This window comes from Ictalurus punctatus, chromosome 9 (assembly GCF_001660625.3).
Source record: "Ictalurus punctatus breed USDA103 chromosome 9, Coco_2.0, whole genome shotgun sequence".
Lineage (NCBI taxonomy): Eukaryota > Metazoa > Chordata > Actinopteri > Siluriformes > Ictaluridae > Ictalurus > Ictalurus punctatus.
Window position 1 is genome coordinate 4,265,014 of NC_030424.2, and position 19,987 is coordinate 4,285,000.

Here is a 19,987-nt window from a genome sequence, read left to right on the forward strand (position 1 = left end):
CTTGGCTGGGCTTTGCTGGTTTAAGCTGGATGTAGCTGGTTTAAGCAGGTCTCCCAGCCTGGCAAAGCTGGTGTTCAGATATTTTAGATGGTCGGTGTGTCAGCTGATCTTCCAGCCTGGCAAAGCTGGTGTTCAGATGGTTTTAAATGATGGGTCAGCTGATTTCCCCGTCAGGCTGGTGTTCATCTTACCTATTTACTAATTAGATTGTTTTATTAGTTCTATCTACTGATAAGGGTAATTACAAGGGTAGTCAGGCAGGCTTGGTAGCATACCTAAACTACTTATTTCAGTTGTTAATAATCTAAATTATATTGGAAAATTCTACAACAAAATGATTAAACTGGATGCACAAATAAATTAGAACATATAAACTGTAGCATGCCATGAATCATAGCAGATTAAAATATTGTCTGAACAAATACATTCAGCATAAGTTGTCTGTCCAAATATAGTCAGCTACTTTATTTAGAAAATTTCAGTATTCAATAGACTTGTACACAAATTACAAGTGAAACAGACATAGCCTTTATATAATAATAAATACACAGCAGCAGATGCCAACAATTTTGCTGTTTAGTTGAACGCCATTTTTTCTCCACAACACACCTTTAGAAATGAGTGACTTTGCTTGTTCTATAAATGGTTTCAGGTGGACTTGCATAGTTGGTTCTTGTTTTCCAAACCAGAGACCAGCAAGGATTACATGCTTAAATAGAATTTTGGGGGGCAGTTCATTCAAGTGTAGCTGTATAGGCCATATAGAAAATTTTGAAGATTTGTATACAGGGGACCCATCAGAATTAAAATTGAAGGAAAAATTGATTGAATTTGAAAGAATTCCACCAGGTTGTGACAATTTTTCATACATAACTCCATCATAGATGTCTGAGATAATATTCTCGACACTGTGTGGCCTGTCTCATCGATAGCTGAGGTGCTCCTGAATTTATGGATTTTCCAGAATGTTCTGAATATGTGGTGCAATTGGCACATTGATGAAAAATCTACCATTATTTAAAGAACTGATTACAATTGGTTCATTACAGGATGGACACTGTGTAATGTTCTGGCCAGTAACTATTTTTTGTGCTCCAATGTGAGATTCGCAGCTTTTACAGTAAAGATGAAACAATTATTTCTGAGCTGTTTTTAAATACCTTATTAAACATATGTTTGAACCTTGGGACTACTTCATTACCGAAAAGGAAATTAATAAGCTTCAGCAAGTCATCCAGTTGACAGCCAGTAATATTATGTACAGCAGCATACCTCATTATCAACAGCAGAGCCTCTGCCTTTGTGATTGAGCCTGTTGATTTTGAGAACTGTGTCCATCCCTGTGTCTGTGCCAGTTTTGTGAAATGGATTGTCTGTCGGAGTTTGAACTTCACTTTCACTGTCCGTGTCATCAGATCTTGTATCTCCAGAAGACATGCTGAAAACGGGCTCATCTAATTCATCCAAACCAAAGAAATCTGATACAGGCTCACCCTAGAGATTTATGAAAAGACACTTAGCTTAGTATGGCACAGGACAATGAACGGTGTTTTAATATTTAGTGATTGTTAATTTAATGTGAAATACCATTATTAGTAGCACGTTCACCTCACACCTCCAGGTTCGATTCCCACCGTGGCCCTGTGTGTGCGGAGTTTGCATGTTCTCCCCGTGCTGCGGGGGTTTCCTCCGGGTACTCCGGTTTCCTCCCCCTAGTCCAAAGACATGTATGGTAGGCTGATTGGCGTTTCCAAAGTGTCCGTAGTGTATGAATGGGTGTATGAATCACTGCGCCCGGGGGCCATCTTCAGTCGTCTTGACTCAATCTTGCCACTGGATCATAGCGGTCACCGGGAAGTGAGAGTGAGGCCAATGCTGCTCAAGTCTTCCTCACTATCATCCAGTTCACGCGCAAGTCGAGTTCCAGTTTGTGTTCTCCATAATGGAGGCAGAAACGGAAACTTCAGACGCCGTCAAAATCGACGGACGAACTCCTGTGTGTGTGTATGTGTGTGTGTATCTGTGTATAATCATTGTCGTCTGTTTGGTTGAAGGTCCATGTTTTCTTAAAGACAATGGAACCACCACACATGATGAGAGAACATCTGATGAGATGCCCAATACTAGTTCAGAGAGCAACAACCCACCTCGGAATAAAGAATCAGAAAACCTTTATGAAATAAAGGATGGCGAGGTATATTAGTGTAACTGTCTCACGTTTTTACACCACTTCTTCTAGACTTCCCAGTCCATTTATTTCAATACATGCATACATCAAAAAAGTAATTTTTCCCCCCTAATAAGGTTATTAGTCCTTTATTAAAATCTATTTTATGTCATACATGACCATTTTCTACTCTCTCTCTCTCTCTCTCTCTCTCTCTCTCTCTCTCTCTCTCTGACCCTCAGAATTAAACAGACATTTTTGCTGCTGCTCATTTAGAGATTTTGTCATCATTTCCTCCCATGTGTAACCCAAGTAATGTAATATTTTGACTAATTGACTACATTTTTTTTTTTTTACCAAAAAAAGTAATTAGATCACATTAACTAATTGATTTGAAATCATGTTACACCTACCACTAGCTGTGAGAGACAGACCTACAGGCTGTTGAATGTACTATTAAGCTGAAGAAATATTAAAAACATTTCATGCCAAAAAAATATTCCAGTTAAAAAAACAGAAAACATGGGTTGTGACCATAGGACAAGATCTAGGACATTTAGATGGTAGAACCTTTTGAACTGACTGTACGCCTATCCCTCACAGCCTCGTTTTCAATTGCAGCTGCAATCTAAAGTATGAAATGGGGTAATTCTCGGAGCCCACAGATCCAGTGGACCCACAACAACTTCCCCCACTCCTGGTCGACGGAGGTCGTTCATATCCTTTTACATTTTAGCTAATTTGTGCTACCCTTACGGGACTATTTAACCCCAAAATGAAAAGTCTGTCATTATTTACTCACCCTCATGCTATTCTAAAAAGAATGCATACAAAAGAATATATTTTGAAAAAATATCTGAGCTGGGTTTTTTTTTTTTTTTCATACAATCAATGGGGATCAGAAAAATCACTGAAATTCATAACATTTAAGTGGTCCTTACTTTAAGATGTGCCTATGGCAAATCCGCATTTAACATTTTCTGACTTGAAGATCCACATTGGAGAAAACATCTGGCTCAGAGAAGAGGGGTGGAAGAAAATTAATTCAGCTACCAACGATTCTCTGTTTGTCTAAGAGATGGCTGTGGCATTGTGGGGGACAACCACTTTAAAAAGCAAGTGTGTCAGGAAAGGAGTGTCCTACAAATTCTGCAGAGATTCCCTTGACACCCTCCAAGCTGCAAGTTTTGAGACGTAATCGAATTTTTCAATGCATTCATGCATGTATGTAAACATAATCAATTTTGTTAAAGAGTTTTACATTAGTTGACAGTTTTAATGTTTGTAAAATATTTTACGCTCAGAAATCTTTACTCATATTCATATTCCCCCATTTATACTCACCTAATCACTTATTGATCAACAAAATATCCAGATATTCATATGAACAATAAATATGTTTATTTAAAAAAGGACAAATATGCAAAAAAAAAAAAAAAGACTACATCTGACACTATGGTTTGCGTTTCTAACTAGTTTTACTAACAAAAGGGACACTTTAATAATATAAATTATTTGTCTTTTTATTTTCAAGTCTGCTTCAGTAACTGGCTCAAACCCAAGGCACCTGAAAAGAGCGAGCGAGAGAGAGAGAGAGAGAGAGAGAGAGAGAGAGAGAGAGAGAGAGAGAGAGAGAGAGAGAAGAGAGAGAGAAGAGGGAGAAGCTAGTGGGGTATTACATATCCCAAAAAATACAAGACATTATAAAAAAAAAAAGGAAACATGAAAATGTGTAATGTGTCTGTAAGTCTGTTTATTGTCATTGTTGATTGTTACAATTTAAATACAATTACAATTGTTGAAATAGTTTTAATTATGCCAATTCATTATTTCGTATATAGTTTTTAGAGCAAACAGGGTTGCATGTTGTTTGTTCTTTATGAAGGGGCTGCAAGAACAAATATAGAACAAATTGTTTGAATGGTTGCTTGTGCTCCTGAAGATTATTTAAAGTATACTTCGCAACACCCAGTGAAAGGAAAAATAAAAGACATCATGTGATCAGTTAATCAAACGGACTGTCAATCAGATCAATCAGTGAATATTTAGCATTTTTTTTAAAAAATACAATGAATTAGTCTTATATGTTACCCAGCCAACATCAGCAGTTAAGTCTGATTAGCTATGACCAGCTAAGACCAGCCTGACCAACACTGACCAGCTAAGACCAGCCTGACCAACACTGACCAGCTAAGACCAGCCTGACCAACACTGACCAGCTAAGACCAGCCTGACCAACACTGACCAGCTAAGACCAGCCTGACCAACACTGACCAGCTAAGACCAGCCTGACCAACACTGACCAGCTAAGACCAGCCTGACCAACACTGACCATATAAGACCAGCCTGACCATCACTAACCAGCTAAGACCAGCCTGACCATCACTAACCAGCTAAGACCAGCCTGACCAACATTGACCAGCTAAGACCAGCCTGACCAACACTAACCAGCTAAGACCAGCCTGACCAACAGTGACCATATAAGACCAGCCTAACCATCTAAGATCAGCCTGACCAACATTGACCAGCTAAGACCAGCCTGACCAACACTGACTAGCTAAGACCAGCCTGACCAACAATGACCATATAAGACCAGCCTAACCATCTAAGACCAGTCTGACCAACACTGACCATATAAGACCAGCCTAACCATCTAAGACCAGCCTGACCAACACTAACCAGCTAAGACCAGCCTGACCAACACTGACCAGTTAAGACCAGCCTGACCAGCTAAAAAAAAAAAAAAAAAAAAAAAAAAAAAAAGTGGCCAAAACCCCTCTAAAACCAGCCTGCTCTACCAGCTATGACCAGGCTGATAGACCAGCTAAGACCAGCCAACCAGCTTAGGCTGGTTTTAGCTGTTTTTTTCAGCAGCGTTAGCTGCTTCGGTTTTCCGGAAACTGCCGAGTTTATACGACTGCTTTAGCGCGCGCGCCGGTCGCGGTGTGGATACAGCAGAGTTGCGGTTCAAAGTTCCTCAACTCTAAAACAGAAAACTTTAGAAGCGGAAGAATCTTTAATCAGGAGTGAAATTAAACAGGAGGTGAGTCAGCACTTCTAGAACCGAGTGACTTACTACCGTGACTTAACATTTAAGTTCATCATTTTAAACAATCCTTATTTATAATATAGTTTATTTATAATAAATCTTTACTTTATCCATATTCACACTTGATCATATGTTTTTCACGTGGTGATGTGAATAATAGTATATGTGAAGACCACATGTGAAAATAAGAACACACACACACACACACACACACACACACACACACACACACTACATTTGGAGAATCCATTGCATGTGTGTTTTCTGTAAAGTCCCCCCCCCCCCCCCCCCCACACACACACACACACACTAAGGCACACAGAGTTGAGAAAGTGCACACAGATGGGATTAGACCTGATCCACTGCAGTGACAGCAGTTAGACGGGTGTTATATTTACTCTGAGAGGTGAGACATGTTCCTGAAAGCAGTAGGCCTGGGTGTTAAATCTTGCTCTAGATGTTGTGTGCTGTTTCCATGGAGATGAATTCAACACTACACTACAGACTGTGTGTTTCAGTGCTGCAAAGTGGATCAGTCCTGTCTCTCCCAGACACCGCATTTCTCTCTGATTTATCCCGGGAAAAGTGCAGCGTGAGTCATTATGATCATTACACACTTTTTACTTCACAACCTGATATTATATTTCATTTATCTAACAAATTAGAGCTGTTTATACTCGAATATTCCATCTACACACACACCCAAACCAGGTCTTATTAACACACAGCACTTTTCTTAGTTTCATTTATTTATTTATTTGTTTGTTTTCATTCAGGCTACAGAGTTCTACATTAAATCCTGTAAATGAAATTGAGCGATTCGGCTTAAACTCTTAGACTGAAAAAAAAACCCCTGCATTTAATGAAGAATTTGTGCTTTAATGGAGCTCAAATTGATGAAGGAAATAACGAATAAAGGCTACAGAGAAAGAAGGACAGGAAGAGAAATGAAAGAAAGAAAGGGATTAAAAGAGAGAGAGAGATGTTTATATTTCAGAATAGAGTTCCTTCGTAGTGAACGTTGTGTATGTGAATAAATGTGAACTGCATGGCAATTTATTCCCGATCATAACGAACGCATATTTATACTGTAGTATATTCTCTAATAAACATTAGCATGGATATTTTCCAAAAACTATAAACGTATATTTTATATATAAGTATATTTTAAAATTGTTTTTCCATATGGGAAGAGAGAAAGGAAGAAGAAAAAAAGAAGGGAAAACAAATAGGAGAACAGGAAGGAGAGAGAGAAATACAGGGGAAAAGAATGAGGAAGAGGAGGAAAGGAAAGAGAAAGAAAGAAGCTTGAACGGTTCCCACACCCTGAGTAGACAAAGGAACGTCAGACGTCCCAGATAAGAATGTGGATTAAGCTTCCCTTCATGCACTGCAGAATGGAAAAGGGCGGAGCCTGTAACAGATTATGGATACATGTTGATGAGATGAGGTACAGCAGAATTGTGGAATGTAAAGACGAGGTGTAATGATGATCTTCTGGACTGAGTATTAACCCCTGCTTCTCTCTCTCTGGATGTTCAGATGTCTGACGGAGGTGGAGAGGAGACGAAAACGACGACAATGAAGATGAACAGGAGTGCAGTGCCTGTGGGCCGTCTGGAGGTTCTGCAGATCTACAAGCTCCTGCAGTTAGTGAGGGAGAGAAATAAAACGCAGGTGGAGAAGATGGTGCGTCTCGGGGTGCCCAACCTGATCAATATGACAGAACCGAGCGAGGGAACCGGTGTCCTTCACCTGACCTCCATCTCCAACGACCTGGACATGGCTGAGTTCCTCCTGTCTCTAGGAGCTCACCCTGATGTCCAGGATAAGAGAGGACGCACTCCGGTCATACTCGCCGCAGAACTCGGTCATGACACTATGCTGGCTCTCCTGGCAAAGAACCACGCTGACATGAACCTGGTGGATAACGAGGGGAAAGGTACGCTGGGTTCTTTATTCTTCATGAGATATTTATTATTATAACTATTGTAATATTTTCTCTCCTGTCTGTCTCACTGTGTAGGAGTGCTGTTTTATTGCATCTCTCCGTCAAAGAGGCACACACGCTGCCTGCAGGTGGCGCTCAACAGCAAAGCCGACATCAATAACGTGTCCAACGCAGGGAAACCGGTGTTCCTGCTCGCCTGTGAACACGCCAAGCAGTGCGAGAACATCTGCATCTCGATTTTAGAGAGCGGAGCCGATCCTAACGCCACCGATCAGGTCTCTCTTTCTACTAAAAGTGTAACTCTGCGCAAACACAATTTTCCAACATGAATATTTACGATATTTAAACCCTCTGAACTAGTTTTAGACTGCTGATACTACATTGTTTATGATCACAAAACCCGAACCAATCACAGAACAATATGATAATATATGCTAATTATTAGAAAGCAGAGGAAAATATTGTCGTAAAATTACAACCTGAGTATCTTATTCTAATAAGATAATATTACGTTTTAACATGATTCATTATTGTCATTTAAACTCACCAAGAATATATGAAAATGCAGTTTTGCATATTTTTGCACATTCATATATATTTGTAGATTCTGGCATTTTTAATAAGGATAAAAGTGTAATAGAAATTATCCATCCATCCATCCATCTTCTATACCGCTTATCCTTCCTTCAGGGTCACAGGGGAACCTGGAGCCTATCCCAGGGAGCATGGGGCACAAGGCGGGGTACACCCTGGACAGGGTGCCAATCCATCGCAGGGCACAATCACATACACACTCACACACCCGTTCATACACTACGGACACTTTAGACATGCCAATCAGCCTACCATGCATGTCTTTGGACTGGGGGAGGAAACCGGAGTACCTGGACTACCCACGCCGCAGCATGGGGAGAGCATGCAAACTCCACACACACAGGGCCACGGTGGGACTCGAACCCCGGACGCTGGAGGTTAATAGAAATTATATTGACTTTTATACGTCTTTGTGTGTGTGTGTACAGGTAACAGGGCGGACGGCTCTGATGGAGGCGGCGAGGGCGGGCTCGGTGGCGTTAGTGAGACACATCCTGCAGAGAGGAGGAAACCCAAACACGGCGGATAAACAGCAGCAGAACGCCACTCAGCTCGCTGCAGCCGGAGGATTCTTCCAGGCAAGAGACTGTAAAATGATCCGTATTGTAATATAATAAAACACTGTGCTGGGGTTCTTCTTCATATATTCTGCATACCTACCTGATAATAATAATAATAATAATAATAATAATAATAATAATAATAATTATTATTATTATTATTATTATTATTATTATTATTATTATTGTTATTATTATGTGTTATTATATTGTTGTTTTTATTATGATTCTTTGAAAAAATAATAAGTAATGTTGGAGCTGTGGATGACCAGACGGATTATTTATTGATATATCATTATTATTATGATGTTGTTGTTTATTAGGTGTTGCGGGTGTTGTCAGCATACCAGGCAGATTTCAGTGCGGTGTGTGTGGAGGGAAACTCGGCTCTGCATCTGTCTGCAGCTGGAGGTCACACTGAGTGCTGCAGGTTTCTGGCGCAGAGAGGTGTGTTACAGAGAATCAGTTCTGTCATTAATCACGCTCTCTCTAACTGTAACTAACGAGATTAATCTACTTCACCTCCAGGATGCAACCCGAAGCTGAAGAACATGAACGGTTTGGTTCCACGTCAGATCGCAAAAGCACACGGCCACAAGGCGGCGCTGAAGGAGCTGCAGAAGGCAGAGCGAGTGTTTACAAAGTTCTCCAAACCTGGCGCGGTTAATCCCAACGAGCTCTGGGCTCTCACGCTGCATGACTGGTCATGTGAACATGAAGAAGCGTTGCGGAAAGCCTTCCAGCTCGCCCAGGAGACCGACACTTCTGTGGAGAAAGTCTCGAGGGAGAAGTTTGCGTACGTCCTGCAGGAACATCACGCTCCCATAGATCGGGAACATCTGGAGAAGATCATCGCTGACCACGACAAGAAGCATGAAGGTGTGATTAACATCAGCGACTTCTTCAAGGGACTGCAATACCTTCACAAAGCGTTCGTCCTGTCGTCCTACGACCCCAAGACGAAGAAGAAGAAGAAAGGCAGAAAGGGCGGGAAAGGGAAGACGAAGAAAGGGAAGTCTGTGGTTCCTCTGCCCATCTGCACACTTCCTCCTGACATCATGGGGAAAAGACCGGATGGTGGTCCGCAGTTCATGATTGAGACTTATCAGCCGTTCACCGATACGAAGCGATTCGACCGTGACCGTCCACCTTCTCACCCCGTGGAGGACGACTCGGCCTGGTACGTTGACGAGCCGCAGAAGGTCTACACCAACATTAACCGCTGTGTCCGATCCGGAGACTTCGAGTCGCTGTGTTTAGCGTTCAGTCAGCGTCTCCCTGTGGACATTAGAGACCGCTTCTACAAAACACCGCTCATGGCCGCGTGCAGCAGCGGCAGCTACGAGATGGCCGAGTTCCTCATCACGCTCGGGTACTGAGCACAACAACACGGCTACTGCATACAAACAAAACGAACAAACAAAAAGGTTCAATAGAGACAGAGAAACAGACAAGAGGTACAGGCAGAGAAACGGAGGTACAGGCAGACAGACGGAGGTACAGACAGACAGAGGTACACACAAACAGATGGCAGTACAGACAGACAGACGGAGGTACAGACAGTCAGACAGGCATAGACAGACAGACTGAGGCACAAGCAGATAGATGGACGTACAGACAGAGGTACACACAGACAGACAGACAGACGTGCAGGCAAACAGGTGGAGGTACAGACAGAGGTACATACACATTGATGAGCAGACAGACTGAACATCAGACTATGAATAGAAGGAATAGACAGATGAACAGAGAGACAGACTAACATATAGGTTTATATATTGTATGGGTATATATGCGTGTGTCTGTGTGTCTGTGTGTGTGTGTGTGTGTGTGTGTGTGTGTGTGTGTGTAAGGGATAATCCATGGCTAGGTGTGCGTTACACGATTTTAGTGCACAATGTGGAGGTAAAGAAGCACCTGATGCGAAGATTAGTGCATTACAATGCACACCAAACCACGGATTATCCTTCACACACACACACACACACACACACACACACACACACACACACATATACGCATACAGTATATACCTGTATGTTAGTCTGTCTCTCTGTTCATCTGTCTATCCCTTCTGTGTGTGTGTGTGTGTGTGTGTGTGTGTGTGTGTGTGTGTGTGTGTGTGTGCAGGGCGGATGTGAATGCATGTGATCAGTTTAAGTGGACTCCTCTTCATCACGCATGTCACGCTGGACAGCAGGACATCATGGAGCTGTTAGTGAAACACGGAGCAGTGGTGGACGCCGTGGCATTAAACGGAGCCACACCCCTAATGAAGGCCATTGAGAGCTGCAGACTCAGCTGTGTACATCAACTCATCACATCCAATGCTAACGTACAGGCCACAAACAACAAGGGTACTGAGAGAGAGAGAGAGAGAGAGAGAGAGAGAGAGAGAGAGAGAGAGAGAGAGACTAATAGAATAACATCTCTGTAACTGTGTTGTAAAAATGCATTCACAAACATGATTGTTTTGATCAACCATTAAAATCAGACAGGCACTAGGGGGCGCTAATGACACGCACACACACACACACACACACACTCTCACACACACACAAACACACAAAGCTCCTCTCGGAGCCTATAAACACTAGACTGTAGATCTGTAATAACAGTCTCCTCCTGTGTGAAATCTCAGCGCTCTGAAGCTCATGACTTACACTGGAAAAATAAACAAATAACAAGTTGGAAAATAAACATATAATTTTAATGTCTTATCTAATTGCATAACCGTTATGCACTGACATCTGACGATGCCCATAATGTTTCAATACAATGTATATTACAATATATGGCATATCATATCGCTCAGCCCTGGTATTCCTGTTTAACACGACTGACTAAAATCTCTTTACTGTAAATAAAATCTCATTAGAAGCTCATTAAAGTCAATATCAGTCACATGAGTTTGCATCTCTAATGATTATACCTATGTCTCTCTCTGTTTTTTTTTTCAGGACAGAGTTGTTTGGACATCGCCCGTGTGTACGGAGACGAGAGAATCATTGATTTGGTCAAAACAAAGTTCGACAGCCTTCCCAAGTGCAAAGATAATAAAAAAGGAAAAGGAGGAAAAGTGAGAGCAGCACCTCAGAAAGCAGCACCTAAGAAAGAAGCACCTCCTACAGGAGAGAAGAAGACACTGACAGAGAAAAAGGTTATTCTCACACCATCTCACTTTATCATACTCCATCTCACTTTATCATACTCCATCATACTCCATCTTACTCCATCATGCTCCATCTCACACTCACACCCCATCATACTCCATCTCACTTTATCATACTCCATCATACTCCATCTTACTCCATCTCACACGATCATACTCCATCATACTCCATCTCACTCCATCATACTCCATCATACTCCATCATACTCCATCATACTCCATCATACTCCATCTCACACGATCATACTCCATCATACTCCATCTCACTCTATCATACTCCATCATACTCCATCATACTCCATCATACTCCATCTTACTCCATCTTACTCCATCTTACTCCATCTCACACTATCATACTCCATCATACTCCATCATACTCCATCTCACACTATCATACTCCATCATACTCCATCTCACACCAACATACTCCATCATACTCCATCTCACTCTATCATACTCCATCTCACACTATCATACTCCATCATACTCCATCATACTCCATCTCACTCCATCTCACTCCATCATACTCCATCATACTCCATCTCACACTATCATACTCCATCATACTCCATCTCACACTATCATACTCCATCATACTCCATCATACTCCATCTCACTCCATCATACTCCATCTCACACTATCATACTCCATCATACTCCATCTCACACTATCATACTCCATCATACTCCATCTCACACCAACATACTCCATCATACTCCATCTAACACTATCATACTCCATCATACTCCATCTCACACCAACATACTCCATCATACTCCATCTCACTTCATCATACTCCATCATACTCCATCATACTCCATCATACTCCATCTCACACGATCATACTCCATCATACTCCATCTCACTCTATCATACTCCATCATACTCCATCATACTCCATCTTACTCCATCTTACTCCATCTTACTCCATCATACTCCATCATACTCCATCTCACACTATCATACTCCATCATACTCCATCTCACACTATCATACTCCATCATACTCCATCTCACACTATCATACTCCATCATACTCCATCATACTCCATCTCACTCCATCTCACTCCATCATACTCCATCTCACACTATCATACTCCATCATACTCCATCTCACACTATCATACTCCATCATACTCCATCTCACACCAACATACTCCATCATACTCCATCTCACTCCATCTCACTCCATCATACTCCATCTCACACTATCATACTCCATCATACTCCATCTCACACTATCATACTCCATCTCACTCCATCATACTCCATCTCACTCCATCATACTTCATCTCACTCCATCATACTAAATCTCTCACTATCATACCCCATCTTACTCCATCTCACTCCATCATACTTCATCTCACTCCACCATACACCATCATACTCCATCTCACACCATCATGCTCCATCATACTCTATCTCACACCATCATACTGTCTGACTCCATCATACTTCATCTCACTCCATCATACTCCATCTCACACCATCATTCTCCATCATACTCCATCTAACTCCATCATACTTCATCTCACTCTATCATACACCATCTCACACTATCACACTCCATAATACTCCATCTCTCACCATCATACTCCATCATAATAAATCTCTCACTATCATACTCCATCTCACTCCATCATACTTCATCTCACTCCATCATACTTCATCTCACTCATCATACTCCATCTCACTCCATCATACTTCATCTCACTCCACCATACACCATCTCACACCATCATTCTCCATCATACTCCATCTCACTTCATCATACTCCATCATACTCCAATTCACACCATCATACTCTCACTCCATCATACTTCATCTTACTCCATCATAATCCATCTCACACCATCTCACACCATCATACTTCATCTCACTCCATCATACTCCATCTCACACTATCATACTCCATCTCACTCCATCTAACACCATCATACCCCATCATAGTTCATTACAATCCATCACACTCCATTACACATCATCTCACATGATCTTAGACTATCATACACCATCTCACAACATCTCACATCATACTCCATCTCACACCATCATGCTTCATCTGACTTCATCATACTCCATCTCACACCATCATAATTCATCTCACTCCATCTCACATCATCTCACTCCATCTCACACCATCTCACACCATCATACTCCATCATAGTCCATTACAATCAATCACACTCCATGACACATCATCTCACACCATCTTAGACTAACATACATCATCTCACAACATCTCACATCATCACACTCCATCTCACACCATCATACTCTATTATATACCATCACACACCAAACCCTATAGCACTGCAGTACATAGTGTCTATCTGTGGGTTTGGGTGTGCAGGCTGAAGCTGTCTTACTGGACCTGAAGGAGAGAAGAGTGAATCTGAAAGACCACATCATAACTGTGAACCAGAACATCACCGTCACCTCCAACACACACGACATTCACTTCACACCTAAAACTGTGAGTGTGTAGTGTATAGTGTACAAAAAACAAACACTGAAACTTTGTGGAAAATCGGCAGCAAGATATGTGTGTGTGTGTGTGTGTGTGTGTGTGTGTGTGTGTGTGTGTAGGTGTGGGGGAGGAGGTTAGCATCGTCTGCTCAGCATATGGAGCGGAGAGTGGACAGGAGGAATCGTCTCTCATATGAAGTGGACTTCAGTGACTTTGTGATGCCGTTTAATAAAAATCTGATGAGGAAGCTGAGGGAAGTGGGTGTGGCTGAGGACCAGTAGATGAATAAAGCAATAAAGGTATCAAATTAAATGCATCAATAAAAGGGAATAAGAAGTCCGTATTTATCATTTACTGCTCATTGTTCGTAAAAGAAAAACTGTGGAACATTAGTGTGAGAGGTGGGCGTGACTGAGAGGGTGGGCCTGACCAAGGGGGTGGACATGTCCAAGAGGGTGGGTTTAACCGAGGGGGTTGGTGTTACCAAGAGGGTGGGCGTGTCCAAACGGGTGGGCGTGTCCGTGAGGGTGGGCGCGACAGAGATGATGGCCGTGACAGAGGGTGTGAGTATGTTCGAAATGGTGGGCGTGTCCGAGAGGATGGGTGTAACCGAGATTGTGGGCGTGACCTTTGGGTGGGCCTGTCTGAGGAGATGCTGTGAGCGCTATAGTGTTTCCTGTCCAGAGTAAAAATAACCGGGATTAAGACGATGATGAGAAATCCATGATGAGCCTCACTGAGGTCCAAACCACACACTGAGAACAACACCTGTCTCTCTGCACCATATACTGTCCTCATCACTGCACACACACTCATACACACCCACTCACACACACACTCATACACACACGCTCATACACACTCTCATACACATACACACACTCATACACACACTCATACACTCATATACACCCACTCACACACACACCCATATACACGCAGTAAAAGTGGAGAAATGAATTAAACACTAGATGACTCCAGCAGTGTCGATATATTAACAACAGTCTTAAACTGAGTGTAATATGAATAGTGTAAGGTCTGTGTGTGTGTGTGTGTGTGTCTGTGTTTGTGTATCATGTTGATGCTGCTAACACCACAACATCCAGCCTGGTGGAGAAAGCACTAAAACACTAAAAAGACGCATGTTCCATCAAACCCCCGCACTGCTTTGTGCACAGCTCTGTCAGTGTTAAGTGTAATGTGTGTAATATTTCTTGTTTATTTGATGTTCTGTTGTTCAGCTTTTCTTCTCCTTCTTTCTCCTTCTTTCTCCTTCTTTATTTCATCTTAATAAATCTCACCTGCTGGGGTTTTAAACCCGACTGGAGAATATCTTTATCTGATATCAAAATCAATGTGCTGTCTGCCGGAACGTAAGTGGATCGTCTCGGAGGAACCTCGGTTCCGTTCGTTCTCATGAACAGATCAAATATCTGCTGAACAAAACAAACACGCTTCAGAAACGTGAAACTGGAGAGAAACTGGAGACGTGGAGCTCAGAGCCGGCCTCGTTCTCTTCCTCATCATCCATATCATCTTTATTCAAAGAACTAAAGGTGTTAAATTCATCATTTACACCACAACGCTGCTGCTGCGGCTGCTGCTGCGGCTGCTGCTGAGTTCTGGATCGTGATTGGTCAGGAGGTGTTAATTAGTTTTCTAGAACAGCAGCTCTGACAGTAGCGCAGGTTTATATTAATGATCTCGTTCCGATACGTTATCGTTTCTATAGTAACGGCTCGTTCACAGGGATGTGTACAGCGGACGCTCCACATAAACGGATTAAATAATGTGTGTAAGTATTGATTTCTGTAAGGAGACATTTATGTAACGTATGGAAGGAGTCTCCAGTGTCAGAGCTTTGTAACAGTCAGAAGTAAAACTTTAAATTTTCCGACATCTCAGGACAGAGGAGTTTACGCTTCTTTTGTCTTATATTAACTTGAAGAGAGAGAATAAAGAGAGAATAAAGAGAGGGAATAAAGAGACAGAATAAAGAGAGAGAATAAAGAGACAGAATAAAGACAGAGAATAAAGACAGAGAATAAAGCAAGAGAATAAAGAAAGAGAATAAAGGCTGGTGAAGGAATGAGTGTTTATAGCTGCTATAATGTAAGTGACAACAGGAACTAACTGGTTTCACCAACATCAAATGTAACTTTAAATAGATAAAAAGTATGACGTGATGTCCTTTAATAAAAAAAAGACTTGTTTGTTAGTAAATTGCTGTTGATTAATCATATATAAATGTGATTATTTTTTCCGTCCATTTCCCCTGAACTGTCTTCAGAGTTATAGCATTTTTCTAGCTAACTAATCCCCTAGGGTGCTAAATAGCAAAATTAGCTAACACATGTTAGCAGAGTGGAGTTAGAGTAATAAAACCCCACATGATTATGAACACACTGTGAAATGTTAGTTTGAAAATCTCTTCTTTTCTTTTTTGTTTTTTTTTATCTCAATAGTTGAATAAAGCACACTTTAATAAATAACATTAACACCCTTAACGTTCTGTGTGGTCACATGACATAGCCTAACCAATCAGAATACAGCAAGGAGAAGTCCTTAGTGATGAAACCATCAGCAAATATCGAATTGAGTTCTGTGAATACGCAAGTATGAATGTAATAAATATGCATATATGCAAATGAACAACTTTTGCATTTGATTTATATGCAGTGAGCAAAAAGGCAACATCTTCCAAGTGCCCAACTGTGAGTGACACACACTCACACACACACACACACACACACACACACACACACACCTACCTCCTGCAGTGCTTTACTTTATCTTCTGTTTTATTTCCTCTCCCTGTGTCCCGTCCTCATATGACAGAATCCACCACCAGATTATATTTCAGATTCTTTCCCCATCTCATTTTCTGACCAGATCTCTCTCTCTATCTCTAACACACAGATACAGATACACACACACACACACAGGATGTTAATGTGCAGCACTGAGACATAAAAACCTTAAGTGTTATTGATCAACTCCTGTTTCTCTATCTATGTGTGTGTGGGGTGTGTGTGTGTGTGTGTGTGTGTGTGTGTGTCTCAGTGGGACTGGACTGTGTGTCTCTGATTGCCTGAGAGTGTATATAATCAGACACACCTCTGCTGGAAGGCAATGAGCTCGCTCGCTCTCTCTCTCTCTCTCTCTCTCTCTCTCTCTCTCTCTCTCTATCCCTCTCTCTGGTGCTAATTACCTGTTTTCAGCTTAATTGAAACTGAATGTTTTGTGTTTGAAGCTTGTATCTAATCAAAGAGAACTAAAATCTAATCAATGATTTGACCTTTTGACCTTTAGTGTACACAGCCGCAATATTAATGACGTCACTTCCTTATAAAAAACGTATTTTAATTAAACACGAATGCCGTTATGTTATCAGTTTTATTATCAAATAAATGATTATTAAAGAGCTCCACTGCGCTGAATGAACATCCTGACCACGCCCCCATTACGAATTAACACGTCACGTGACTCCTCGTGGCAGGTGTTTAAGATTTCAGTCTGATTGTAATGTTTTACTTTTATTTCTTGTTTTTTAATGTGAGTCTCTGCTGGGGGGATTCACGCGCAGGTTGACCACGCCCTTCGGGACGTCAGGGCGCGTCGCCATCTTCGCTGAGGGCGGGGCTTCACTCCGAGCTCAGTGTAGAGGATGGATTTGTTGTGAAAGAAGCTGAAGTCGGGCTGAGAAGAGCAACACACACACACACACACACACACACACAGTCACAAACACACATACACACACGGGACGAGTTTAATTCTGAGTGCTGAAGGTAAGATTAGAATTTTATTTCTATTTCAATTCTCTTTTACCGACTTTACCACCGCGTACAGACCAGGATTATTCTCTCTCTCTCTCTCTCTCTCTCTCTCTCTCTCTCTCTCTCTCTCTCTGTGTGTGTGTGTGTGTGTGTGTGTGTGTGTGTGTGTGTGTGTGTCTGCGTGTGTGTGTGTGTTGTCGGCTAATTTTAGACTCAGTAATAAATAATAAAAAGTGCGCCTTTTGATGTTTCTTTGAGAGAGAAATGTGATTTCAGCACCGCGGACAGCTCCACAGGAACTAAAGACAAAAAACCAGGAAATTAACCTACATCAACATCAGCACTCAGCAGCACGCGCTCACCTGTAACATTCACCTTATTATTACAGAACATAAAAATAATATTCAAGATTAACACTTACACAGCTTTAATAGTTTACAGCATGACTTTATTCTCACAGTGACAGAGATTAACACACACACACACACACACACACACTCCCTTTCTCACTCGGGCTGTGTCCTAATTTACACACTCAGGTGTGATTAAAAGTGAAGTATGAAGAGCTTTTTTGATCGAGCGCGTCCTGATTCAGTGAAGTTTATGTTTTATAGGAAATGCAAGTGCTTTTTCCTGATTCATCAGCTAGTTTGCTTTGCACCTAAACAGTGTGTGCTTTATTTCTTATAGGCTGTGTCCTGATTCAAACGTGTGTGTGTTTTTCAGAGGAATTATAGCATGTACTTTGCTCCTAGGGGAAATTATAGGCTGTGTCCTGATTGATTCAGTGAAGTGTACTTATCTCCTAGGCATGAAAAAAAAACAGAGCAAGTCCTGATTCATATAATGACTTGTGCTTCAGGGGAAATAAATGTGTTGTTTTTTTCTTAAAAGAAATTATATGCTGTGTCTTGGTTTAAGGAATGAAGTAGGCTTCGGGAAAAATTATAGGCCATGTCGTGATTCATGCTTTTTTTTTGGTTTACTTTAGTTTTGGGGGGAAATAATTGAGTATAGGCTGCGTCCTGATTCGGTGAAGTGTGCTTCATTTCTAGAGGACATTTAGAGTAATGCATGCTTTGGGGTTAGGATTAAATATATGCTGTGTCCTTATTCATAGAGTAAAGTGCACTTTAGCTGTAGGCAACATGTGATTTAGTCAGTAAAGTGTGCATTGTTCTGAGAGGCACGTGTGTGTGTGTGTGTGTGTGTGTGTGTGTGTGTGTGTGTGTGTGTGTGTGTGCGTGCATGCGTGTGTGTGCGTACGTGCAAGCGTGTGTGTGTCGGTTGTGTCCTGATTCATAGAGTGAAGTGTACTTTGTGTAAGAGAAACATATAGACTGTATACTCTGCTTTTTTTCCCATAAGAGCAACGCACATCGAGTGTGTGATTTAGGAAACAGCCTGAAAGATCCTGCATGCTGTGTGTGTGTGTGTGTGTGTGTGTGTTGCTGCAGGTCACTGTATTTTAATCAGATTTATATTTTAAACACTTTTATTACTGACTGCTATAAACAGTAAAACTATAAGCTAGTGACCATGTTTGAGATGTACAGTCTGTGTGTGTCTAAAGTGAGAGCAGTGTGTGTGTGTGTGTGTGTGTGTGTGTGTTAATGAACACTTGTTGTCTGGATAAACGCAGCTCGTTAGCTGATAACGATGAGAGACTGAGCTTTTCTCCTGTCGAGCTCCTAATCAGAACTGAAGTACAAACCCTCAACTAATCACCTCGTCTTCTCCTTCAACATCTGGAATGATCCATTTCACAGACCGCACCGAGTCACAGCTTCGTAGACGTTTGTTTGTTCTTAAATGATCGGCAGTAAATATCACTTCACAAGAACAGGATTTTTACAAAGTAGTTCAATAAATCAGTTTGGGGTTTTATTTATAAAACAAATCAAAATGAATAACGAGTGAGAATCGTGATTTTCAGACTTTACCTCGTGAACAGTGTGGTTTATGGGGGTTTTTGTTATTCGTGTATTTCCTATGAGAGAATTTTAATGTTTGTGTTACAGTGATAACAATCATTCTTACATCAACATAGTTAAAGTAAAGGCAGAATTTCCACTTAAGTAAAATGTGTGTGTGTGTGTGTGTGTACAGAGTGAGCAGTACAGGAAGTGTAATAAACACTATGTGTGTAAGATGGTTGATGATAATGAACACTGGAACAAACACGGCAGCAGAGATGATAAACGTTTGTAGTTCATGTAATCCCGATCCAGCGCAGCTTCAGTTT

General features: G+C 41.4%; 2 protein-coding genes and 1 long non-coding RNA gene across 5 annotated transcripts in view; all 3 read left to right on the forward strand.

Annotated features, from left to right (window-relative positions):
* Positions 1 to 103: 103 nt before the first annotated feature.
* Positions 104 to 3,207, forward strand: LOC108269964 (uncharacterized). Its single transcript, XR_001813598.3, has 3 exons — positions 104 to 178; positions 2,055 to 2,194; positions 2,789 to 3,207. It is a non-coding gene; the product is annotated as an uncharacterized LOC108269964 (long non-coding RNA).
* A 1,763-nt stretch (positions 3,208 to 4,970) lies between these two features.
* Positions 4,971 to 16,574, forward strand: ankef1b (ankyrin repeat and EF-hand domain containing 1b). 3 transcript variants are annotated; one of them, XM_047157503.2, is made up of 11 exons: positions 4,971 to 5,210; positions 5,735 to 5,808; positions 6,759 to 7,158; positions 7,243 to 7,442; positions 8,190 to 8,339; positions 8,645 to 8,768; positions 8,850 to 9,693; positions 10,452 to 10,678; positions 11,282 to 11,481; positions 13,847 to 13,969; positions 14,083 to 16,574. In XM_047157503.2, the coding sequence occupies exons 3-11, from the start codon at positions 6,759 to 6,761 to the stop codon at positions 14,242 to 14,244; spliced, it is 2,430 nt and encodes an 809-aa protein (XP_047013459.1). In that variant the 5' UTR covers positions 4,971 to 5,210; positions 5,735 to 5,808; the 3' UTR covers positions 14,245 to 16,574. The 3 variants fall into 3 exon arrangements, with proteins under 3 accessions (XP_047013459.1, XP_017331642.1, XP_047013458.1); XM_017476153.3 differs by lacking the exon at positions 5,735 to 5,808; XM_047157502.2 differs by lacking the exon at positions 4,971 to 5,210 and having other exon boundaries at positions 5,552 to 5,808.
* Positions 16,575 to 17,578: 1,004 nt separating this feature from the next.
* The window catches only part of snap25b (synaptosome associated protein 25b), a 25,305-nt gene continuing 22,896 nt past the window's right edge, over positions 17,579 to 19,987 (forward strand). Inside the window, exon 1 of the mRNA XM_017476807.3 lies at positions 17,579 to 17,754. The gene's annotated coding sequence lies outside the window, so the exon portion shown is untranslated. The remainder of the gene's footprint in view (positions 17,755 to 19,987) is intronic.